This window comes from Anopheles funestus, chromosome 2RL (genome assembly GCF_943734845.2).
Source record: "Anopheles funestus chromosome 2RL, idAnoFuneDA-416_04, whole genome shotgun sequence".
Taxonomy (NCBI): domain Eukaryota; kingdom Metazoa; phylum Arthropoda; class Insecta; order Diptera; family Culicidae; genus Anopheles; species Anopheles funestus.
In genome coordinates, this window is record NC_064598.1 from 8,102,420 (window position 1) to 8,128,612 (window position 26,193).

A 26,193-nucleotide genomic window follows, 5' to 3' on the forward strand; every position below is an offset into this window, starting at 1 on the left:
TTAGTAAAAGAAGCGCCCTTCAGCATTGTTTTCCAGGGTGGAATGTTTAACGGTAATAAGCACATTATGAATGTGAATCCATGATGATAATACATAAATCCTAAAGCCCATCGATCGTTCGAAAAAAAAAACTTTTCAATACTAACATCGTTATTGTTTCGCTGAGCTCCATCACTTTCAATGTCATACAGCTGATAAGTGGTGAGCTCACAAACATAAAATTGATATGCACTTGTGAGGAGAGAGAGAGATAGAGGGAACTGGCAAGATTGTGGCGTGCAATATTTGTAGCAAAAAATAAAAACACGTACAGTTTTAATTGCACATTTTAATTCCTTCCCAAGAACGTGCTTAATTGTCTGCCCTGAAACTTTTGTTTTATGCAACAGCAAATGCGTAACATCCTTTTCTACAAATTTAAGGTAAATCGTCCCAAAACATGCACACTGTTTCGCAATGTACGATCGAAAACGTTTCTTTATGGGCGAATCATTAACAAACGACATGGTTTCGGCTTCCGAACGTGTACAGTGACTGCACCAGTGAGAGCAGCGCGAAGATAAGATGTGATAAGTTGATGGGAGAATGATACGATATGGCAAAGTTTCACTTACACGGCTCGTTGGGTCGTATATGGACGTGATTGATGTGCTGTTACAATTTTATCATCACATAAAAGTTTGTAATACCTCTCGGTGCTTTAGGACGGTAATTCCATTACCGATTTGTTGCTCTCCGTACCCACCATTAAGATGATGGACCGACACAGTGGTAAGGGAAAGAAGTTTTGGGCAAAGATGCTTTGTGGAATTCACTTGTACAGTAAAACCATGATATGAGATGTGAAGAAGAACGAAGACTCAAGAGCAAACAGCAGGGCAAAAGTTGCACTTGGCAACTTTTATGTGCTGTCTTTTTCGAAGCATGGAAGCATAATTAAATCTTCGCAAAGTCAATTTATTACCCATCGATGATCTACATGCAATGGAATGGAACACATTTTTTGTATGGCTTTTTTGTTTTTTTTTTCTTCTTCTGTTCAGCATTAAACAACGGACGCACAAATTCCCAACAAGCCAAGCTGTTAGCTGTGGGGTAATAAAACAAAACGACTGCTTCCGGCATGTTGGGTACGTTTTTGTTTTACCATCCTACGTACACCCCATTTACTCCAAAGTACGGCATGAAGGATGTGCATTTTTTTACCATTTCACTACCATGAACAAAACAAGGCTCCATCAACCTTAAGCTTAAGCCTTTCCTTATTGAATTCTTCACACGGGCAATATCCAGGACACTGTTGTGTGTGTGTGTGTGCGTGTGTGTCTTGGGGCCTGGGGGCCATGCATGTTTTCTGCATGTACGTTCTTTGTTTCCCATATTGGTGACGTACTACCACCCAGACGTTCTCCACCAAGCACTCCGCCATGTCTTACCGAGGTAGATAGATCAGGGAAGATTTAGTTCCCCGTTGCCGGTTGGTACTGGTTCTAGTTTTACCGCACACCAAATGGTTTTAGCTTTGCGCAAGAGTATGTGTCTGTGTGCGCTTGAGTGTGTCTAAAACCGCAGAGACTTGAGGGTTTTTGCAAATCGCTTCCAAACTCCCAAACATACACGCGTTCGTGAGTGATGGTGCTTATCGTGGAAATTCAAACATGAGGTTTCCATTCCACTATAAATCCACCCATTTTTTTCCATTCCTGCCTCACGTGTGTAGACATTCTTTGGCATTATCCTTACCTCTCTGCAGAGAAGTGGTGAGGAGTAATCGACTGTAGGGGGACAAAAAAAGGGAACTGCTCCATAAGCGAAACGGCAAAAATGTCAACCAACGTTTTTACCCGCTTCACCAGTGCGACACCCGATGATGCGTGTGTAAACGTAGTTGAAAAGATTATGTTTGATCGCTTAAAAAAAAAGAAAGAAAAAGGATCACCTTCACGAGCCAGAGAAACTGGGTGATGGCATATGTGTGTGACACTCGCTCTGGTAAATTCCGATGAGGGAAAGTTCTGTACCACACCAACATACCTTGAAGCTTTCAGCAAACTAAAGAAAAAAAAACGAACCTGATGATGGTTACAAAATCACTCCGAACCGGGACGTGGTGCCAGGAGCAGGTGTCGAAAGGATATCATATTTCCCGGTTCGGTGCGAAAGCGAACAAACAACGGAGCAAAAAAAACCACCTTCCCTTTCGCGGTATAAGCAACTACTTTACCGACGCTTTCGAGTGGTATGCCGATTGTTTAGACGCCTGGCATGTGGGGTTATATCAAATAAGCCCGAATGAGCTTTTTCGACTTAATCACCGCTCCGGAAAGACATCCGCGGCAGCACGACGGATTTCGGCGATGGAAGATGAGGATGAGTGCGTGTGTGTGGGTGTGTGTGTTTGTGATTGCATGCCTTCATATTTCTTCCTTGCAAGTCGTCCTTGTAAAAAGAACTGCAACCACCTGCCAAAGCCCTCCGGTGATGCAGTAGTGCGCGCAGAAGTTTACACCCGAAGATAACTCCGTGTAACGTCTGCAATGATCAAGGGTGTGGGAGAAAGGGAAAAAAAGAAACGGAAAACTCCCCACACAATACACTCACATATACATTTAGCCACATTCTTTCTTAGCGCGAATCCTCTAAGGGTAAATGGAAATACGCAGAATAACGGCGTAACGGTAGTAAGATAAAGCTTCGTGAGATTGTTTTACGTGGTTTCCCATTCCCTTTGGAGGAGGGTAATTACTTTCTGTAAAAGCTGCCAACTATTTACTACGGTACCAAAGGGTAGGGAACGATGTAGATGAGGATGATCGAGTAGAAGTGTATTAATACTAAATAAGTATCTTTAGAATTGTTAAGCTTCCTTCAGTGTACGAAAATGTTAACTCTGAATCTCTGATGAATCTGGGTTTGAATATGTCATTTAGTATTGCAGTCGACGGGCAATTGTCGACTTGGGCAGAAAACTGGAAGAACCTTTGTTGGGAAATGTCAGCCAAACACGCATCAGTGGAGCGTGTCAGTACAGGACTCCATGCGCCTTCACCTGATATAGACAGCTATTACTTCCATGCTGGTCAAGGAGAATTTCAAGACATTAGTCGATGGTAATGCTCTCAATAAAATTCTCATAAGAACAAGAGATGAAATATGTCTGAGGATCTTCGCAGAAATAGAAATATACACTACAGAGGAGATCGCAGTCCAAGAAAACACGTGATCACATGACCCATATTACTCTAGGCACCTTCAATTATTAGCTCAACAAAACTGGGACTGATGTACTGCTATTCACGTAGTCCCTATCACGTTAAGCGACTTTCTACAAGAGTAAACTCTATCGTCCACGTAATGATGTTCTGTCCAAACTTTGGTTGAGACGCCAGTCTCTACAAGACAGGACCGGGAATCAAATCCCATCCGGTCCAAACCTCCGTACGCAGGACTAACTATCTTCTTGAGGCTGTAGTGCTACAAAAGTAGAAGACAAGTATGCGGATTGTATCACCAATTCGTGATAAATGTAGTTTACCATAATCATAAGATACAGGTACTAAAACGTTGTTGTAGAGATCATTTATTGAAGCGGCATAGGACAACTTATCACAAAGAAACAAATTTCCGATTAGTACTGAGAGACGTAGTGTAGTATCCCACGTACTGATATAAATTAGACAAATGGGATTCGTTTGAAGGTGGATTGAGTTGTATCAATGAATAAAGTTTTGTCTCCACACTCCCACCTTAACCAAAGCTCACACGCCGCGATCCTTTGTACGGATTGCAGCTATTGTGAGTCATTCTGTCGGTCATTCATATTTAATAAACAGATACGACCAACGCACTAAAGATAAATTAGTACTTCTCGGCAAGCGGCAACTACGTTTTTATATGTTCCAGCTATTTCCAGACTGTTCAACTTAATTTGCTACTTGCTAAGAATGCTTACCCAAGACAACCCGTATTTCTTGTTGCCACACGAACCACACGAGCCACACACACACACACATACCCTTTCCGAAAGCGAACGGTCGTAAGAAATCAGTAAGACGAACTCGCCGCCAAAACCGCCTATCCCAGCAGTATTCGCTATTAATGTCCTGTTATGGTTTTAGGTTGCCTTTAGCACGGTTCTTGGTTGCTGTTGCCCGGTAATGTCTCAACAGGCCCCCCGAACAAGCGTCTCTCGCTAAAGCCCCTAAATTGCTACAATTCATTTGCTACTTCTACTGCTGCTGTTGCTGAGCCTAACCAAACTACGGCCAGGAGTAACACCAGATTCTGGAGGGGATATTAACGCAACATGAAACATCCCCCGCATCCCATTTCCAACCTTTTTTCCTTCCGAACGGAACGGATTGATTGAATAACATCAATCAATTAGCAGCGGGACGGACGACACTTCGACGGGAGTGCATGAGACAGAGGGTGCGAGTGCGAGTTAAAGCTGGGGCGCAAGCAGTCCTACGCCTAGTACCGACGAAACGAATATCCAATATCGGAACTCAGCTTGCGTTCTTATGTTCTGCGGCAAATGGAAGTAGATTTCCGCTTATTTTCGTGTGAACCCTGCTCCACCCGATCCGACTCTCCCCCATCCCAGGGTCCACCTGCAAGTAGAGGAAGGCTAAGTGGATTTTGAAGACACTCTTAAGGGATTTGTTTTAGCCCCCCGAGGGGGGTAGTAGTTGTGTCCGCGTGTGTTTCCTTAGTCCGTTTTCGGCTTCATCATCCATCAGGCAATTTGATTGAACCGATACTACGGCGATACAATGTTTCCCCATTTCACCATGGTCGCCGACGACTTGGCCCGGATAAAAGGAGATCGGCGAGCTGTGAACCGAAGGGCGGGTGGTGTACGGTTACTGTTTTATGCCAAAGAAACATTGTCGGATCGTGAACTTGCGTCCTGTGCGTCATGGGCACGGATTTACTCGCGGCGCTATCAAGTTATCGTAATCGTGAATTTGCAACATAAGACGCCGGGTACACGCGGCGGTGGTGGCGGCTGCCAGAGCAAAGCGTCGGAGAATGTAAAAGTAATTTGTATTTTTATGAACCATCGTAAAAGCTTCCAGCACAACCACCGCAACGTTTCGTTTCGGACCTATCCGGTGAAGAAAATTTGCCTGTGTGTGTGTTTGTTCGGGTGAGTTTTAAGGGAAAGGTACAAACATTTCGGTGGAAATAATTCAAGTTGTTTCAACATTAACGCGAAACATTCTGGGAGGGTCGTTGATCATCAGCACTCATTCCAGTACTCCGGAGGTGCCATCAGGCTCAAACCCGAGCAGCACGAAGACTTTCACGTATCGTCAATTTCGCAAATGAAGAGGTGAACGAGTCACGACACAGTATCCTGCAAAAAGGAAGCTCCTGCTTCAAGCCCGCTGCTAGTACTATCCCACAATTCTCTCAGCAAGTACCGAAATGTTCGTGTTTTGTAAAATGGAGCTTTCGGTTCGTGCTTGGATGAAGTATTCCCAGTTCTGGGTTGGAAAATTGTCAACAAGAAAAGATTGACAAAATACTCCATCTCACTGATCTTTTTTTGTTGTTACCACCCATCGTAACATTCAACCCATTTCACCACCCTCCCTCGCTTTCTCCCAAAACTTTTCCCTCCCTCAACACATGGTGAAATAATTAAGCAGTGCAGTGCTATAAAAAGTTAATCAAACGATTGCTAATTTGTTTACCACCGGGGTGTGCCGGTTTTGCTTTGCTCGGTTATATTTTTTATTTTCGCTTTGTTTTGCCCTGTTGCCCAATCGAGGCACACGGGGTTCTCCTTATGGGGTGGGGGAGGGTAAAAATTTACGGTTATCTGGTTGTCACTTTAAGCTGCCCCGGGAGTGGGCGAAATTGAGGTTCATTTTTTAAGCAGGTCTGGTCGTTCTTGTGCCAGTAAGGGCACCCGGTGGTACACCGGGACAGTAAAGCGGTTACACCAAGCGATTAAACCGCACGAGAAAGGTAGGTCGTTTTTTTGCAGATGGTTGGAAAGGAGGATGGCCACAAGTATGGTTTCTACAATGTCCTGGACCTGTGCTCAAGCCCTCTCTCGCTCGCCCTTCTCCTTCGTCCCCTGTTGAATCGGCCGTATGCCGTTGATCATTTCGATTGTTATTTGTTTTCTCGCCGCGTTGTGTTCTAACCAATGCATGGTGGAAACTGGAGGTTTCGCCAGGAGGAATACGAGAAAAATTCGTGATAATCATCAGCATAACGAAGCCTTCTCGCCCCCTTTGCCGCTTTTGGTGGAAGGTTCTCATTCATTTGTTTGAATAAATATACATACCAACTGGGCTATCTTTTATGTTTTGTTCGCGCACCAAAGGGACGAATATACTCGTCGCTGATCGCCATCGCCCATAACGAGTGAAGCGCAAACAAAAAAGCAACGGAAACACCGATAAAAGGATATATTAACAACCAACTGAAGGAAGAACGAAAAAAAAAGAAACAAACGATAACACAGGAAACCAACCAACTCGGATCTCTTGGTCAGGCGTTGGATTATGGTACGAGTTGCGAGTGTGGTAGGTACGCGCGCCCTGGGTATAATTTACCTTTATAATTTATTCCATCAATTCGCGTGGGCTAATTTTGGAGTGGGTTCAGCGAAACAAACCAAAAACAAAACAAAAAAAAACATTTTGAACTGAAAACTCTCGCTGTTTGTGATTTTTGGAGCGAATGTAGCAAAGGGACAAGAATATTGATGATGAAATTGACTAACTGACGTTCAACATTGTCAGCAACATGGATGTGTGGGTCATTAGTGATGATGAACGGGGCCGTAAGTACGGGTCAATAGAGTCGATAAATTACTTTTGCAAGCATGCTTTCTAGCGTTTGTTTTTTTTGGTTAAAAGTAATTTACCTCCATTGTTATAGTAATCTGTTGTCGTTTGATACTCTCGACGCAAAGATTGTGATAAAAAGCTCTGTTTTGGTAAAATTTTTGCATTGATTTTATATGATAAATTATATGTGGTTTGGTTATAATCGTAAGAAAAGATGGCAATTTTTAATGTTTGCTTTTGAGATATTCACATTTTATTTTTTTGCTGGAATTCAATTCACAACTTCAACTCAACCATTATAGCATAATGTTTTGTAATTTGAAACGATACGAAAGATGAATAGTCCGCACGTTTTAGATATTTATGGAATTGACTAGCTTTAGATCAAAAAAATGTTGAATCCTTAGAGGTAATTCCGTTGACTTGGTTTTGGGTTCCTATCACCTAAAAGTATGTAGCCAACATTTCAAGGAACAATTGTTATAGCTTTAGGAGAATTATAGAAGATAGGTGACGTGTTTCAGTTGGAGTAAGTTATCATTCCCGGAAATCTTCAAGATCGCAAGGATTCCTTCAGGATGTCAGTCGGATAGTAAACATTAACATTTTTTGATTTTTGCATTTACTACAGTTTTAAATATGAATCTGAAATAGTGTCTTCAATAAGCAATAAAAAAATTAATTAATGATAAAAGAAAGAAATGGAAATCTTCAGATACACATCACTTTTTTTTTTAATTTGTTTGAAATGTAGCCAAGATGGTCCAACTTGGAAAAATGGAGAAGAAATTTAATATTCTTATCTGTTGAATATTTGCAAAAATTATGTATCAACATAAATGCGACTGTAAAAATTTGCACTGGGTTATAAATTCTAGCCCAGATTTTGTTCCCCAATTGTTAGGCCTAAAGCTACTTCCCTTAAATACAAGCAAAAGAGTCATAATTTCCCCCAATCCTCTCATGATCCAATTACTCATGCAAAATGGCAATAAAATGAAGCATTTTGCTTATACTTCATTCACATCAACTTTTATGACGCATCATGTTGCTGCTGGCGAAAGACCTTGAAGCACACGATGAACGAGATGAAGAAACGATCCTTCTTTTTATCTGCAAATGCGACGTAATTTAGCTTGTGGTACGATGGGTTGCCGCCTGTACTCCCATAAGCTGGAGAGAATTTATTGTTTTACAACAATCAAACCCCACCGGCACTGGCCAGACGGACATAGGGAAATGGATATGGATGAGCGAAAGATTTATGCGTTTGCGAAATGCGGGGATAGTTAAGGCTCAATGAGGCCTTTGTCCCGTGTGTGCCATTGTGTGTGTGTCGTAAAAGTGCTGATTCTTAACGGACCTTTGAAGACAGTTGTCAGTCGAAGGATGAAGCTTTGCCGCTACTAATTGCACTCAGCAGCACACTAACTACCGGCTGTCAAAATAGCTACTTGACAGTTCGCCCTTTTGACAGCGTACGTCCATTCGTCGCGTCGATTGTTTTATGGTTTCACACGTTCCAGCGTGAAGGTATCGAAGGTCTATGGCACGGGGCAACTTCCCTCAAATGAAGGATAAAAACACACTCACAGCATGTGGTAAAAGGGCCATTTCGGAACCGGCTTTCCCTCGGCTCGTGTCACCTTTTCCATTGTTGTCTGCGGCACTTTCGGCCATTATCGGACCAACCGTTCTTCGTTTCTTGTTTGTTTGTTTTTTTTTGTTTTGCTTTTTCGTTGGTTTGGTGGTGCTTTCACCATTCGACCGTTCCCCCCCCCCCCCCCACCCTTTGTGGTTGTTTTATATCATCGGTTTGCCGCAAGCAGTCAGTCCAACTGTGGGAAACATACACACGTACACAGCAGGCACACGATGGCCGTAGTGTCAAATGACAACGATTTATTTGCGTCACCAGTGGCATTAATTTTATTTCTCCCATACGTGCTGAATTGCGTATACAATTCGATTAAATGGCACCCATTTGGAGTTCGGGTCCATTGTCGTCCCCGTGTTCAGCAACATCAACATCAGCGTCCAAATGAGTCTCCTGAACCGGCAAAATGGTGCACACAGTGGAAATGAAATTGCAATTGATGGAACAAGATGAAGTTCGGATAAAATGGGAAGGAGTAAGGGAGGCAGGCGGGAAGGGGGCTGTGTTTCCGGAGGAGGAAAAATGGGGCAGCAAGCGGAATGCGAAGGGAGGGAGCCGTGGGAAAATGCTCTAGATACAGAAACTATCCGAAATGGCAAGACAGTAGCAAATCGAAATGGAATCGAGAAAAATAGCCACCAGTTGGGATGGAGCCGCCTAGTCGTGGAAGTGGTTTGCTTGGTTTGGGGTGGGGGGAGAGGCTGCTTGGTGCCGGTTGCAGGGGAAATTCGATTTCGGTGCAAAATCGAATATGTTGAACCGACCGATCACAGTTGGATGGTTGGATTTTATTTACTTTCCGCAGCGGCCACGCGGTGCTGCTGCAGTCGATCGAATTATTTCTGCCGATTTGTTTGCCATCATCGGTGCTGTAGTAAATGACAGTTGTTTTTGGGGTGTTTCGCCCCTTTCAAAGGGCAAGGGGAGAGAGGGGGAGGGGGTCACTTATTTTCCATTGCTTTCGATCAGAGATTTTCACCGGGGGAAATGAGAAGGAGGGAACCTTTTTCGCACCGTATCCTTCATCGCACGCATCCCGAAAATCCACGGAGACGGAAATGATATGTTATGCGTCAGTTGGCCTGCCGTTAGGCTCCCGTGAGGATTCGGCAACCATAATGTGCGGAATAGCCCGCTGCGGAAACGGTCGACGTCGCAGAATAATGCAAAAATGACACGCAGCAGAGCAAGCAGTTGCGGTTGTCTATTGATTATTCAACCAACCACCACTGGCCCCCGGTGCTGTCCCGCTTTGCGCAAAAGCTTTGCAGTCCGCCAGAACTATTGTGTGGTGCGTGTGTTTCTTGCGTCGCATGGTTTGGCGTAATCTGTGGCGCGGAACTGCGTTCCTAGCATGGTAAGGTGAGATTGAAATTGGGTGATGTAAATTTTGACGCTCCCTTTGACGGAAAACTTGCATGTTTTTGTTGGAATAATTTTAAGGAAACATTTTTTACTCCAATCCGACTGGATTGACATATCATTTTCGTATGCGATAAGGTAAAAGTTGACTAAAATAGAAATTATAATGAGATTTCAATTAAACTCGATGTAAAAAAACTCGATGCTATTACACACGATTGAAATGAAATGTTAGTATGCCATTAGTATTTTTGCAATACTGATTGCATACATTTAGGCGTTAATAACCCCGAAAGGTGTTGTCGATATATTTGTATTTTTCAACGCCTAAATGTATGCAATCTCTAGTTTGTAAAATCATTGTTAACATTCAACATTTGTATTCTCGATGGTTCTTCTGTTACAAAGTTATAACAAACCCGTCTGACTGTCGATTTGCCATGTTAACAAACTCAACATGGCGTAAAATTCGTACGTTTGCAACCTTCAACTCATTGAGTTCATGCACTTGAGCAAATCACATTAGGCCATCATTGCGGCCGATTGGTTAAATGTCAAATCCCGTTCAAATTGCCTATGTTCCCCGGCTCAGTACGTCAACTAGTGAAACCTAGTGCCCCGCTTCGAAACCGTCCCAAATCTGTTGCGCTGACATTTGGAAACGGTTGCAACTGTAAACACACAAGTTCGTAGGTCAATTAAACCGATTTCGTACGTCTGGTGTACCCCGGTACCCCGTACCAACGTGGCATGGTGAAACAGCCTGTCAGGAAGCTACTTTCGAACATGGAATCCATCCATCCGAGGTTGGCCCGTGTCCCTTCGGGGGTGCCAGCTGCAAGACGATAACACGATTTACGTACTGCACACGCAGTACCACCACATCCTGCGTATGGGCGCGGTTGTGGTAGGTTTGCGCCACAGGCGAATATTGATCAACCATCCAGCCATCGGGCTGGAGTGTGCAACAATAACGCCACCGTCGACAACAAGAACAACAGGAATCGGTTGGCGCCCCATCAGCCCAGCGCGGTCTCGGTGTAAGGATGATCGAAAGCCGCGAGATCCGTGCCACCGATATACAGCGTTACCGTTGCAATGCGGCGTACGGGCGGCACTGTTACGCTGCTGTGCGGGGTAACCGTGGTGGTGACTCCCGATGGGACCGAGGTGTCTATTCGGTGGCGCAAAATTAAGTGCTCCCATGAATGCTCACCGTGAGCACTAACGATTGCAATGCAGGCAGTCGAGAAAGCGGTGACGAACAATGTATTGAAGCTGTGCACTGGTACGGATTAACACCGGGTAAGGGATTGTGCCGGATAGGAAAGTGTAGCCGAGTGGCGAGGATTAATCTGCATAATGCAGACACAGGGTCGGTGTTAAGCGGGGGGCAAGAGAAGGACGATCGGTAGGCCGTACGAGCGGACGAAGGTTAAGGGTATAAATATTTTATAGAGCACGAATATGCGTGCCCAGGCCCACTATGAATTGATGCAGCAGTGGCGCATGGTAGAGCGAAATAGATCCGCTGGAAGTTTATTGAATAATGCAAAGAAGATGGCCTCCTCGGTTTGCCGAAGCGTTATTGGTTCACGTCGATACGATACGGTAACACACTTCATTCTGTTTGCTCGTCAACAAAGTTCGTTTCATGAAACCAGGCAGAACTTTACGACTTGAATTTGGGAGCTTTTTAAAGGTTTTACCATCGTAGTATGGCGTAGTTTACTTCACAATAGCTCATAATTTTAGCCAATTGTACTTTATAAGTAAAAAAAACTGATAAGAAACTTCACGCAACAGAAACGTTCCATATAAATATTCATCAACTTGTTTCAAAGATAAAAACAAAGATGATAGCAAAATTAAAAAAAAAATCAGATGTGACGCCTGAATTTATGCAAACTGCAAGGCGCACCTATATTTTTAATTGTTTGTCAAGGTTTAAATTTGCCATTTCTTAAAAATAAAAATGAAATTAAATGTAAGAAAAACACGAAAATGTAATCTAAATCTTCTTAAATAAAAAAAAAAGTTAGAAGTACGTATTGTTGCTTTTATTTGATTTTATATCAGTAAACTATTAGCAGCTCAATGTTGCAGAACGATCTCTGGGTTGATTGAGCCAGGTCAGTTTGAAAATAGTACATTTTTTTAGCAGGACTCTAACCCGACTTTTAAGCTCAAAATTTAATACTAGCAACTCATAGTGAAATTATGCCCAAAAACCTATTTAAGGCATATGAAAGCTATAGATAAAATTTTATGTTTATTACCACTGATGACAACCTACCCGAATTGCTAGAATGCTAGTTTGTTAGCACAATTTATTCTTCCTTCTGAAATGTTGCTAGTAGTCAAATCCTGAATCTAATTCATATGCAAAGCCTCACAGCTCAAATATATAAAAGATGGATGTAACAAATCGGAAAATATGCAGCTTTTCGCCAACAAACTGCAGCGCAGACCTGTCACTAAATATTACCACTAATCCTTTCCCTCTGGCTTTGCTTTGTGTGACAACAATACAGTGTGTTGTAAAAATTTGCCACGCCAAAAAAATACATACATAGCCATCAAATCACAGTCGAAGCAAAAACGTGTCCGACGTATGTACCATCGAGAGGTGACTTTGTGAAACAATGCAGATTTAATTACCGTTTGGTGTGTTTGGCGGCGCAGGGATCGCTAGCGCGTACATATGTCTTCGTTCGGTATGATTTTTTTTCATGCCAGTCTCAACATTGAAGCTGCGCACCTAAATGTGCTTTGGCATCGATTTATTTTCACACCCAAAAAAAAGAAAAAAAAAGTTTTTCAAAACTGTTCCGTGCCGTACGCAAAAAGGAAAAGCTCTTCTCGCACGCGCTCTTTATCTACTATTGCGCTTTTTGGGGTGAGTGTCACCCTATTGTGTTCTGCGTGAAACGATGCACATTAAAAAAGCAAACGTTATTTTATGCACTCTCGTGCATAATTAATTTTCTCTCCCGACCACCACCTTTACCACCGTTCGTGGATTACCCTTAAGGCGGGGTAGACGCTTTGGTTGAGCCGGTCAAAAATTGCTTTCAACAGCGAACAGTGATGCCCGGTGGATGCTTGCACGCTCCGAGGCGGATCGTTGGAAATATATGGTATCGGGCAACCATGGCACTACCGGGCACCGGATCCGAATACCTAGCGATGATGCCCGCTGAAGGCTGTTGTGCTTTTTCGTCTCCTCTTACTATTTGCGCACGATTGTTTTAGGAGAGTGTTTGTTTGAAAGCACGCGTGATTCATGCTTTTCGTGGCCACGAACCCCAATTGCTTTGGGGCCCAAAAGAGAACCGTGGGGAGGACGCTTTCGCAGCTAGGATTCCCACCCCTTTTGGGGTGCAAGGGTACATAAATAATAATAATATCGCACAAAACGGATGGCAGTTCGGGAACGCCATCAGAGTGCAAAACGGCACGGCGATGCATATCGGATGCATCCACTGCTATCGGGCATCGATGCACGCAACATGCAACAACATGCACCTTATGTATGAGAACCAATAAACGCAATCGAGGTCAACCTGTCTTCCGCTACGGAGGCACAATAAAACCCTACCCCATGAAATAACAGCAAAACGCTGAAATGGCTGCTATGCGCTTGAAAGGAGAATGTGTTTCTTTTTTTTTTTTTGAAATTTCCCCCCCCCCCTTTTTGCTGCTTTTCTAATGATGTGTATCCCGCGCTGACGGGTAACCGATTGCATTGTGAATATTGGAAATGCCAAATGGGAACAAGCCGTTGTGTTTTTTGGGCAGGATCGCTTTTTATCAGTGTACCGTTCATCAAATAAATCGGACTCCCGTTTTTTTTCTATTCGCTGCTCGCTTTCATACTTTGCCAACCGGCGAAGAAGAGATTGGTGCGTTGTGTTGGCCACTTTTTTTCTCAAAAAATGTTGGTAAAGCTCGCGTGTCATAACGAGCTGGTACAGCCGGAAATGCGCCAAGAACTGGAACTTTGTTTGGTTGCGCGCGTGCGGACATTTAGTCGGAGTGCACGAATGCATTTTGGGTTGAGTTGATTTGGTGAATGATTGCATGCCGACAGCGTTAATGCAATTCGTGGATGGAAAATCCACGCTTGTGGGTGGGTGCTATTTATATAAGGGCTGTGTTTGCACTGCTTATTGAGACTGTTTTTAAATGTAAATAGGCAATTGTTGTCCTGTCACTGTGTTTGTTGAACTATTTGTAATGTTCTACACGCTGTAGATAATTGAGACAAGGCTTTTTGGTGGTTGAGAAACGAGTATTTGTGGAACTGTAATCAACGAGCTGTTACATTGATAAAATCTGTCAGCATTACTCATTCCTTTCGTTACGTTATGAGAACGAATTCCAGACAGCAGAGTTTTTGGTTTTTAGGGCGTAAAAAAGGGCGTCTAAATATTTTTAAAAAAATGTTCGTTTTTGACTGTATAGCGCCTGAAAGTATGCCACCACAATTAGGGGTCTACAAGTAATTGGGAAATAATGTTAATATGTAGTTTGCTTGTTGATAATTACTTTTTGAGAATTTATTGCATACATTTAGGCGCTTAGTACCATGAAATGATAAAATTGTTCTTTGGTATGTACGTTTACCATACACTGTTATTAGTTGGATAAATTATTCACCATCTCGAGAACTTACCCTCCCGTAGGAAACAGCAAGCTAATTTAGCGCACCACAAAATGTGCTAATTGTGCGCGATCCCGTTGGAAATTATCCATTTGATAGATTGCATCGAATATCACCGGTGACGTTAGGGTTTGTGATTAGATCGTGATTAAGTTTGCCCTAAAATCCCATTGAAATCCGATCACACACAGCTGCTCTGTGCAATTTTACATACAGCGCAAAAGCATCACCAGCTAGAAAATCCACTACAAAGGGTTAGTGCCTGTGTAGTCCGCTATCGGGGAGGGTGATGTGTGCAAGCATTTTGAGTTGATTGGTTCCAGTGGCGTAATTCTATTGCATGTATGTCGAGCACGATTGACCGCACTGTGCTGTGTGGCTATGTTTGTCTTGACAATCGTGTCTGTCCATCCGGTTGGGGGGGGGGGGGGGGGGGGGGGGTTTGCGGTGTTGTGTGTTTATTGTAAACAACTGGCCTTCACCGTGAACCATGGCGCTTGTACCAGAGCACAGATAATGACACATCTTCTAGCCATGGACGGGGGTTGTAAGTTGTAAAGCCATTGCAAGCGTTGTATATTTTTTGCTAGAATCACAATACAATCGATCGATCATCAAACGAACAAATCGGAATGATTACGATATGGTATTCTAATTTTGTACAATAAAACATGTCGAAATCAACATAACATAAATCACTGTGCAGAACTTGAATATATTACATAACCTTGTTTCTCTCATTGTAACTAATAGAATAAATAAATAAATAAATAAAAACTTCAACTGCCGCACGTCACCATGCAAAAGGGAGGGAAAAAACTATTCAATCCACACAGATTGCTCGTAGGGGGGTTTTCAAATAGGAGTAGGATCGCTCTTCAATCGCTAAAGTGCCGCTTCACCACAGACGAAGCTCAGTTCAGTCGTCAATTGTAAGCGCATCGCATACGATCACCATATTAGCCCGGAGTAGTGTTTCAAGAGAGTTGTGTTCTACTAGGGAAAAAACGTGTGTGATCAGTATTTTACATAGCTCTGTGAAGTGTTTGTTTGATAGAACGTAAAATCTAACTAACACATCAGTAAGCATGTCATTGGTAGAGAATATTCCCGTACTAGTTGAGGTTTGTATCGCTTCGTTGCTCATAAATTATGGAAACGGTTTGATCGGAACATATGTAGATTTCAAGTGTTCTTTTTCCCGTAATTATGTGGTTTATGCTAGTGTTGATTAATTGACATTTTTGCTTTTAGATTGCACTACTTCAATTTCAATTTAATTTTTAGTGTCGTTAATAAAGAAAAGGGAATAAGCATGAACTGATTTGCGTACCTTTATGCAATGAACTATCAACTAAAACATGAAACTATTTTCAATTGAGATTGTTTCTTCGGGGGTTCCATCGGGGGTTTCAATTTTTTCTGTTTCTGTTTCCTAATATCTTGTAGAATGTTACACAAATAATGATTGCATACTGTCAGACGTTGATGATCAACATTATTTGTAAAACAAAAATTTTTCGCTTCCTGCTAAGAAATATTTCATTCTTAAGTAATATTATCTACTAAGCTTTGTTTTTTATTAGTCTGTTTCGAGGTATCGAACTTGCCCGGAAAATAATTATGCTTCGTAGGACATATTTTTAGAATTCTACCTTTCCGCAACATAATCCATCATGCAAACAATTCATCTGTACTATTCGAAGAGCGACAATGGAGGGCGCAAAGTTTCGCGAGTTCCACTTGCTTTTCAACTAGTAATTGGAAAAGTTCTAGTTGCTCACAGCTTTCGCCATAAAGTCACCATAATAACTGTGAATCCCCGCTCGTGATCGTTCCAACCGTCACGAATGTGACCCGTCGCTAGCTCGTTCTTAAACTTTGCCTCGTTAGCATTGTTACGCCTGTGGACCGGCCATAGTAGACGGATGCCGATGTGTCTGCAATATACATGTACATGCCCATCACACCCATTGCAATCAATCAGTTAATTATTGCACTTGCGGCGCGAATATTGAAGTTTGGAAAATACAACGCAGCTGACTGGGTCGTTTAATTGTGGACAGAGCGTTGCCAACTGCTACAATCGATCTGTACACCGATCGTTTGTTATGTGAAGTAAAATGTTGTGTCGGGTAGTGGTTGTCACCGTTTATTGTTACCGTTCCTCCTGATGAAGGTGCATCATCGTCTAGCTATTCACCTGCACTGCCTTCAAAGGTGATGGGTTTATGACATTTCTAGTACGACCCTTGCTTACCAAGCATGCAAATACACGGTTCCTGGGACGTAAACAGTTCACCCCCCGAAAGGTGAAAGGTCAAAAGGTAATCTTGTTTTTCCAGCCCACACAAATTTCCTTCCCGCGTGTAGGAGGGAAAGGTTATATATTTGTGTTGGTTCGTTAGCGTGTGATAACTGTGTGATTGAGTTGTTGTTTTTTGTTTAAATTATGTGGTAAATGCATCACAGACGAATGCCCAATTGATAACCCTGCTGACAGTTTCAATAGCAGGCAGAATTTATAGTAAGTTAATAATTGTATGTAATTTGCATAAATTTAGGCGTGTTTTTTCTCTCTCGAAGATGCTTTGCATACCTTGCCAAGTGTGTCATATTTTCAAGGAAAGTAATTGAATGCTGCACAGCTTGTTTATCGCTTCTATCAAGGCTATCAACTGGGCCAGTGCAGTGCAAACAGATGTCTGAAGAGATGCTGCACAAGCCAGTCGGTCGGAAAGCTCTAGCCGGTAATGAATTTGCATTGCAAATGTCACCAAGGAAATGTTTTATTTGCCATTTTTTTCCACCGCTCCACTATTTCTCCTTCTTGACCTTTTGTACCGGTGCATCATATGCAGATAGATGCTGATGATGATGATGATGCGTTGCATTCCTTCACCCTTGTGGGTTGTGTGCAGTGTTTCAGATGAATGTTTAATTAAGCAACTGTTCCATTAGGTGAACCAAATCGTAGCTAGTAAGTTAATTATGTTGATTAAACTGCGCCGCACGAGCAAACACAAACGGCACCATCGGAGAGTGTTGAATGCAAAACAAAAACATCCAACGTTTACATCTCGCGCCTTGTTTTTCTTTCGCCACACTACATCCGGCCAAGCGAAAGCTTTTAAAGTACGCGAAGGCCCATTAAATCGACCACTCCATCAGATCCTCCCAAAATGCGAAGTGTTTGGCAAGAGAATTTATTATTTATTCACACATTAGCGCGCGCAAGCCCGCTCCTTCTGCCCTCATATACTGAAGCCTTCTGCTTCTTTTGCTACTGCTGCTGCTAAGTGCTGAGCAAACTGTTGCTTTTGCGAATCTCAATAAATTTCCCATGAACCGGTAAATGGCAGGCATGGCGCATTTTTTCTTCTTCTCTTTTTTTCTCCACTCGTTCGTGTTCTGTTTGCTTGGGCCTGGGATGGGTTTTCCTTTTCCAGCTGTGAGCAATTGCGCTTTTTTCCCGTCGGCTATTTTATACGCTCAAAATACTCTTTCCCCCGCGTTCGATTGGTTTTTGGTGGCTTCGGTAAAGGTAAAAGGGTTAGGCATCGTCCACACATCGACACACACATGGTTCAGCTAGCGGGCACACGTACGCGCCAGGTCTTAAAAGGCAATAATCGTACAATCGTCAAGAAGTACTGTAGCACCCATATTGCCCCATACCAAACGATTGCCAACGTGCGAGGTTGGGATGTAGGCTGCAAAAAATGGCCCACATGTTGATGGGGGTGTAGAAAGTACGGTAAGAAAAGGGTGTTGGGATAAGATCAAAATGGCGCTTTTTGTACAGGGTGAGACAGGCATATGGGAACAAGACATTTTTATAAAATTGAACTATTCAGTAGAGTTTATTTATTTATATTTATTTTTCTGGATGAATAAAACAAAAAAAAAATATTATTCAATGAAAATTAATGTTGGCAGTTTGATGATTATTTGGAAGCTTCTGTAAGGCACGTTGGAGTGAAAGGTTGGATAGGTCAGACTGTGGGAACTGACTCAGGTTGACTAAAACCACAAAAGGGATAGATCTTTTAACTCGTTTTTCATACAATAACAGATATATCGGACCATTCGGAAGATGTTAGTATCGAGATGACCCCTTCAAAGTTAAGCTGGTGTTCATATATAAAGCTTTTCTAGCTGCATTAAAATAATAAATAAATCAAGATGTACATTTTTTATATGCCATGTAGTACCTTCCTTACATCTAATTTACATGGTGCCAGCTGTTTATCAAATCTATCGAAAGACATGACATTTTATTTGATTTGTTCTTAAAAAAACATGTGTACCACACTGTACAGGAAGCAGTGTACTTAAAAATACAAAACAAAAGGCAAACAAAAATTCTATACTGGAAGCCTTGTCGGCAGGCAAGGGACTTCTGCCCTGAAACATGTTTCCTCCCTCCGTTCGCTGAACATGAACGAATGAATCATATCACCACGATGGCAACCGACGGTACAAGATCATTGGAATGGTTCGATGTTTATGCATTCAGAGGACAGATAAAATGGTGAAAAAGTCATGTGTGAAGTCACAAATGTGCCTTCGGATGACTTTCGATGGGAAAACCCAAAAGCAATTGCTTCCCAGTATCGTATCCTTCTTTCGAATCTCCTTGTAGAATTGCTTGTCCGATACGTTTTTTTTTCTCTTTGGAAGCATGACAGTTCATCTTTGAGTATTTGTATGAAAAACCTCTCTGTGTAAAGAACGAGAGGGAAGGGAAGAAAGCGAGTGTTGGCACAAAAGACGATTGCCAAAAAGTCCTGATGCACCCCCGGTACCAGGGGGGGGCAGTATCACAATTTGCGAAATCCCAACGGCTGTTGTGCGTGTAAAACCCATTCACATGTTCCAATGTTCGAATGGTTGGGTCGAACGGTCGAGGGAGCATTTTGTGGAGCATGCAGTGACGGCCATAGACTCAGAACGCCCAGGACACATTGTTTAGCTTCTGCAGACGGCAGGACACCACACAAAAACCAGACCCACCTAGACGGGACTGTGTGTGTGTATGTCTGTGGCACTGTACAACTAGCTCGTATCCGCTAGTAACAGCCAAGCGGACACACTGGGTTGTGCAAACCCAGGACCGGTTCGAAGCCCTCAAGATCGTGCTCGAAATGAGCCAAAAATGGGACACACCACCACCCTGAAAATGGGAAGGTGGCTTTTTATTCCGATTTTTTCTTCTTCCCCCTACCCTCATTCCAGCTAACAACCACCAGCCTCCCTCCACATACAAAGAACCTGCAACAAAGTTCCTCCAAACAGCCTCAAACAGCTATTCGTACCAGCAGGGGGAGCGTAGGGCCCGTGGAGGAAACGGCACAGATAAGTTGTAGTCCTGTTGGTCCTGGCACTGTACGGTTGTCCTCCATCTACTAATTCCGTAAGGCACTTGGGCCACACTTCAGTTGGATGATAAATATTTGCACACATATTTGCTGACAGTTTGCAGCACTTTCGGAGTTTGCGTTCGTGATTGTAATTTCGTTTCACTTCCGCCCATGTAGGCACCAACACCGCTCTCCCGTTCCTCATCCCCCAAAAAACCCCATGGAACAATAGAAACACAAACGGCTCCACTTGCTCCATCTCGTCTTGCGTCCAGCGATATCAGACAACCCGGTTGCCGGTTGCAGACCCGTTTAGCATGTGTTGAAAGCGACAGGAAGTCCGGTGGCTCATTTCTTTTTTCTCCCCCCTTTTTTCCGCTATAGTGTGTTGTTTGCTTGCTCGTTGGCCGTTGGGTGCGCTGGAGCTCGGCTTGCTCACTTACGAGGCACCTTCCGGTTACAGTGTGCCAACCGGGAAGGGCGAGGCTACGAGCTGGGAGTATTGTTTTTTTCCACCACACATTTTGCTGTATGCGTGCCAGCGGAACATTTAGAGACAGACGGCATGGCGACGGTCCGAAAAGCAACCTCGAGTGTCCGGTTTAATTTCTCTTTAATGCGCAACACACACGCCGTTAAATCACAGCACAGCGAGGCGAGGTGCAGCTTAAATTCATTGCCACGCTATGCATGCTCTCGTCGCCCCGGCTTTGATTAATCCACACCCGGGTCAATTTCTAACTTTGTCTAACCACGAAGTTTTTTGCGACCGTTCGTGTTTTTGTCTCACCACATCGTTGCTAATTAAAATGAAGCAGGGCGAGTTTTTTTGTGTTTAATTCATGTACCTCATCCGACTGACTGGTTGTACGAGTTAAGATTATTTAATTATCCTCTTGCAAGAAGGGCATGCACATTGTGAGCGGCTTTGTGTATTTTTTTAATCATCTCATTGTGACGATTCTTTCTTGTGCCAGGGGGGGGGGTGACAAAAAAAAATCAGACCTTCTTATGATTTGCCCCGGAGGAACTTTGGAGCGACATTGAATATGATACTTATACCGAGTTTGATAAGTATCACTATGGGGTAGAAAGTATTTCTATATGGACAAAACAAAGCTGTAATGATTTGTCACTTAAATCATACAATTTACATTCTAAGCGCCTAAATTTATACTATCCCGAAAGCAATATATTTTAATTAATGGTTTACTTACCCTTTTAACCCTCGTTGTCTCGAAATCTGAAATGAGAAAATAAAATTGTTGCTTCATTATTTTTTTACTTATTTGTAATGGTTACCGTATGGAGACTTATATTAGGATACAGATACATTAGGATACAGATTTTCGGTACAAAATTAAAATTAATATGTTTGCTACCAAATCGTTCGGTATAATCTTCAAACTAGTTATTTTGCAATGAGCAAGAGTTGTTGAAATGTTTATAATTTTACGATAGGACATTTTTGTTAACCATTAAAAAAATGCATTAAACAACAGTATCTTGCCATTTCCCACTGTGCATCGATTTCCAGCCATTTGTCTTAAACTTTTACAAGTGACGTAAACCCATTGCCGTGTCACTGTCAGTCAGAGTGGAGTCACTTTTCTTTCAATTTGAAAGAAAAGCTTAAACTCGCATTGAAAGCAAGAAAAAGAACTCAGTTCCCGTTTCCACCCGCACTAACCCGCTTCAACCACAATCAGATTCGCAAGATTGCATAGAGAAAATGATCCCGGCCAGAGCAAGCAGCCCCGGCTGCTCCGTTCCCATAGCACGGAGCGCTAAAAACATCTTAATGAATTTTAATGAGCGCTTTTTTCTCCGTGTCCTGTTTCTTGGCTGTTGCTTTTAAGGGGAGGCCCCCGTATTACCGTGCTTTGACCACCGCATTTAAGAAAACTGCCGATCTGTTTAAGAGATGCTGGTTTGTCATATCGTAGCGTTGGGTGCCGCCGGCTTTTGCGGACCACTTTTCGTTTTGTGGAATCGATTCTTCGTGTTTCTTTTTACGCTGCCAGGCCGGGCATTTGGGAAGAAGCGGTACGGAAAAGTCATTTGAATGGAGGTATCTCACAAACGGGCATCAAGAAAATGGGCGAGAAAAAGAAAGAAAGAAAGATACGTAACAACCGAATGGCTGGGGAATGTATTTTGGAAGCTGTGAACCTTCACCGTGTTGGGGCAGAGAGGCTGGAAGGACTACAGCCAGGAAAAGCCCATCTAACCTGAAAAGTTGGATGCTGCAAGAGCTCATAAATTATGCATACCGGTGGCGGGGTTTCGGGCTTTCGGCGTGCAAATAGCTTTTCGGTTTTCGGTGTGTCTCTCCGTTGCCGTTTCCAAAAACAGGAGCAATAACCCAATCGGTGGGAGGAAAAAAATCTACACTGAAACACAAACAAACACACACCCACACATATAAAAATCGGGAAACAAATCACAGAAGAAATATGGAATACAATCATCGACGGTTGGATCGTTGGCTTCGTAACGCCGTTTCTGTGGTCTTATGGGAAAGTCTTGACAGCACGGCAACGAAGGAGCGGTGCCGATGGAAACGATCGAAAATGTAACCGAATTTCGGCATCCGTTTTTGATGGAAAATCTTCAAAGTATCATCGCCACAGCCATAGTACGGAGACAAATGGAGCTTACGGTGTGAGCTTTACGAGATGGGGACGGGATAAAAAAGGGTCCTCTCTCCAGCTCCATGCGTATCTACACGTGTTGCGTCCTTGCGTGGTGAGGAAAAATTGTACGCCCGTGTGTGTGTAAGTGCTTGAAGGAGTCAGCACCATAACCGGGAATCTGATTTCGTAGAAATGTCGTAACGCGAACGGCAGCGTATCATCGTGTGCCGGTTTTCCCTAGGACCCGCCGGTTTTAGATGAAATTTCCAAACCGAATAGCATTCAAATCCTTCAGCTTAAGTTTCCCTATTTCCATCTGCCTCCGTAGCTAATTGCAACGGAACAATTTCTGTGCTTGGTGTAGCCGAGAAGTATTTATAGACTTTCCAGTTTCCTGGAAGGGGATCCCTGGGATCTTTTTGGGATGGCGTGCGAAGTTGTCTCGGGGAGGTTTTCTTCTAGATACATAACGGATGGATGGAATGTGTTTCATAAGTGGCTTTCATTGTTTTAATATATTTTTGGTGAAAGATTCCATCACACCGTCATTTTGTGGCTGTTGGAAATCACATCACTGCATACCATTGGTTGGAATTGGAATTCTGCTTTATTACTATTTCTTTTCAAGTATTCCTATTCCAATCAAATTACATGATATAGCTAAAATAATTGGTAAAGTCTATTGTCATTAATGGGTTTATATATTTTTAAAAATGTTTCTTAATTTATTTTTTTTAAATATTATTGAGATGGAGATGCTGGTGCTTTTATCAAGAAATCAGAGCTTTGTTTAAGAATACTTTACATCTTTCAATACAATATGATACAATTTTCAAGCAGATACTTCAGAAATGAGTCGACGATGTGAGACGACATTACCGAGTTACAATTTTCTGTTAATATCACTAAAATTGAATATTCATTCTTCAACCTTCATGATCTCCTGGAGGTGGTGCGGTCAAGACACCTTCAAAACCCACCATGGTTTCGCAGAGGATTCTAATAGAATCCTGAAATACTAATGGAAATGTATCTCCACAAGGTTTGCGGATACAGTTATCTATTAATCTATTAGCACACCACGCAGAACTGAGAAACGGTAGTACAGAAACAACAATGCGATTCGGTCGATTACGACATTTTGTTGAGGTCGAGATCTTCAATCGAAATTGAAGTAGATATAAATTTCGTAGTTGTCCTTTCAATCCACCGAAAGTATAATTCCTTTCCTTTAGCTCTTTTTAAAGAGCCAGTAAGAGCTAGTAGTTTAAAGAGCTAAACCTAGTAACAAACACTGGAACTTTTCTCTCATTTAAAATGAAGCAACTTGCCACACGCATGCTTAATATCCGTCAATGATCTGGGCGTACACCGATGATGCTAACCTGTTCTTGTTCGTCCCGCATCAGTAAAACGAAACACTCCTACCGTGTTATTGAAATTGATTTTATCGCATTACGACATAAACCAAACCCCTGATTCCTACCTTTTATGCTTCAACCGGTTCCTCACTCGGTTAGTGGCATTATACGAAACATGCAATGGGTTAATAATAACCGCTAAACTTCGCTTCAATCTCAACCGAACCGCAGGGCCGTCAGCTTCATGCCGGCTTTCGTTGAACTCAGTTTCAACCCTGCCCAAAAGCTCTCCCCGGGAGTTGGAGTTTATTTCCCGGCCACATTACGGACCACAGTTTCTTCCGCTGCAGTCGCAACTTCACTCAAACCACCGGTCGTAGACGAGTTAATGATGGAAATATTTTCGGAAAAGCATCATCATACCCGACCCCGAACGGACAGCATAATCGGTTTCCATCCGTTCCCGTCTTTGGCTGGACGAGTATATTTTGTTTTCGACATGTTTTCCCCCACCCACCGACCGTTCGTGGCCCACCGCGCTCCGGTTAATCCTGCCGGTGCTTGTTGTAATCATAGTACCGCGCAAAGGCAGATGAGATGTACGGAGGCGAGCAGAGGCAAGCAAGCAGGATGGGGTTGTGTGCAGCGAGGTCTCATTACTCGTAACTCGAAGGATATGCCGGGGAACTACACAACGAGCTCAAACAGGCTCCATTATTTTGAAGCTTCGAGACAATCTTCGCACCAGTTTTTGGCGCGCCGAGAAAATAATCCCCGGGTGAAAGCGAAGGAAGTGAAGCGCATTAAAGGAGTATTTAATTTTCTCCCAAACGGGTTTCCTTGCGGAAACGGTTTAGGAAAACGATGTTCGGTACGGTTGCGAAGGAGTGCTGTGTCCGGGTCCGATGCGAATCTTCCGGCCGATCGTTCGCGTCGTCGTCGTCGTCGTGTGGTCGAACGGTGCTCTACGCCAGGACGAATGGAGGCAAAGAAGAATGTGGTGCCGGTAATGAATGGCGGTACGATGGGTCGGGTTCTTACCGAGTTTACTTCACCGTTCGAAGCGAACTTGCAGTACGACAGAAGAAAAGACTTCCGTTCTGCCGTCGTTCACCGACGAGGGCGAAGGATAATTCACAGTGGCGCTAATGTTAAAAGGATTACGCCTGAAAAAGCCGTGTCGTGTTGTAAATGGTCTTTCGCGTTCCGCCGGTTCGCTGGGTGCCCGGTAGCAGCCTAACACTTTACCCTCCGACGGCTTTCTTCGTGGAGACGTTCTGCTCAAGGGGAGGCTGTTCTGAAGCGGTGGATTTTCACACGCAATCAAAAAGAAATTTACCTTGCAATTTGGAGCAAAACTTTCCCGCACACTAGAAAGGAAATGGTGAACACCAGCCACAACATGTGTGTGCGATGGAGAATGACAATGACGATGAAACAAAACAACAACGACGCACACACACACACACAAATTCGCAGAACAGCAACTTAAGTCGTTCGGGTTTAGTTTAACTATTCCGGGCAGCATCTTAGGCGTTAATTTGCTGTTAACATTCTATCCATTGCTCGCACGAACCCGGACGAGAAACGATCCACAGGCATACGGCCATAATTTCGATGCATGAGGCAGGGTTTTAAATGGATTGTGTCACTGGAAATAACACTCGTGAAGAAGGGTATTACATGTACCCGGGCTGCATGTCCCTTCTGATCCAGAAGTGAAAAACCATTACTGCTTCTGCTGGCCGTAAGTTTACGATTGAGACCATCGGCCGTTCGAAACTGTTACTCAGCTTTTACAGAAACCCATAGTGCTGTAGTTTATTTAACAGTATGTTTGAGTTGAGGAAACAAGACACGAAAAGTATTCCTGTAATTGTCTTAGTTTTCTCTTCCAATGAAAATGCTTCTCTTGCGAAATCGATCCCATGTTTAGTGGTGTACTGCGTGTTACTAACATTAATAAAATTTAATGCGTTTAAGGCTTAGAAGATCTTTATTCAGTTTGAAGAATTCCTTCAACTATCTCTACTCTTGGTATTTGTATAGATTATCAGATTCTAATGATAATTCCTAACTAAAATATGGAGAATGTTGCTAAAATGACTAAAGCATTCATCTGGTCTGGTACTATCTGTTGATAGTCAATTGAAGTATTCGGTTAAATTATTCTCCTCTTGTAGAATAAGGCTACTGTGAATGTCGTCGGTCATATGATGGGAACGATATTGGACGATCAGAAACGTCATAAGCCTTAGACCTCCTGGAGTCCTTTTCTGGAGTCTGGAGTTTCCCAGATATTCGAACAACTGTCGAAGGAATTGAAGAACTCTCTC

At 43.0% G+C, this 26,193-nt stretch overlaps 2 protein-coding genes across 7 annotated transcripts in view; one reads left to right on the forward strand and one right to left on the reverse strand.

Moving 5' to 3' along the window:
• Positions 1-21,142, reverse strand: part of LOC125761447 (transmembrane protein 68-like) — a 50,841-nt gene extending 29,699 nt beyond the window's left edge. The window contains exon 1 of the mRNA XM_049422584.1: positions 21,078-21,142. The gene's annotated coding sequence lies outside the window, so the exon portion shown is untranslated. The remainder of the gene's footprint in view (positions 1-21,077) is intronic.
• Positions 1-26,193, forward strand: part of LOC125761436 (uncharacterized) — a 57,869-nt gene that overhangs the window by 315 nt on the left and 31,361 nt on the right. The window contains exon 1 of one of the 6 annotated variants that reach the window (XM_049422570.1): positions 3-1,130. The exons of 3 other annotated variants lie outside the window; for them this stretch is intronic. Coding sequence is in view for 2 of the 3 variants with exons in the window: in XM_049422565.1 (XP_049278522.1) it covers positions 15,586-15,621 (36 nt within the window). In the remaining variant the exon portion in view is untranslated. Of the gene's footprint in view, positions 1-2; positions 1,131-15,268; positions 15,622-26,193 lie in introns of those variants that run through there. 2 more of the 6 variants (XM_049422565.1, XM_049422566.1) reach the window with 2 other exon arrangements.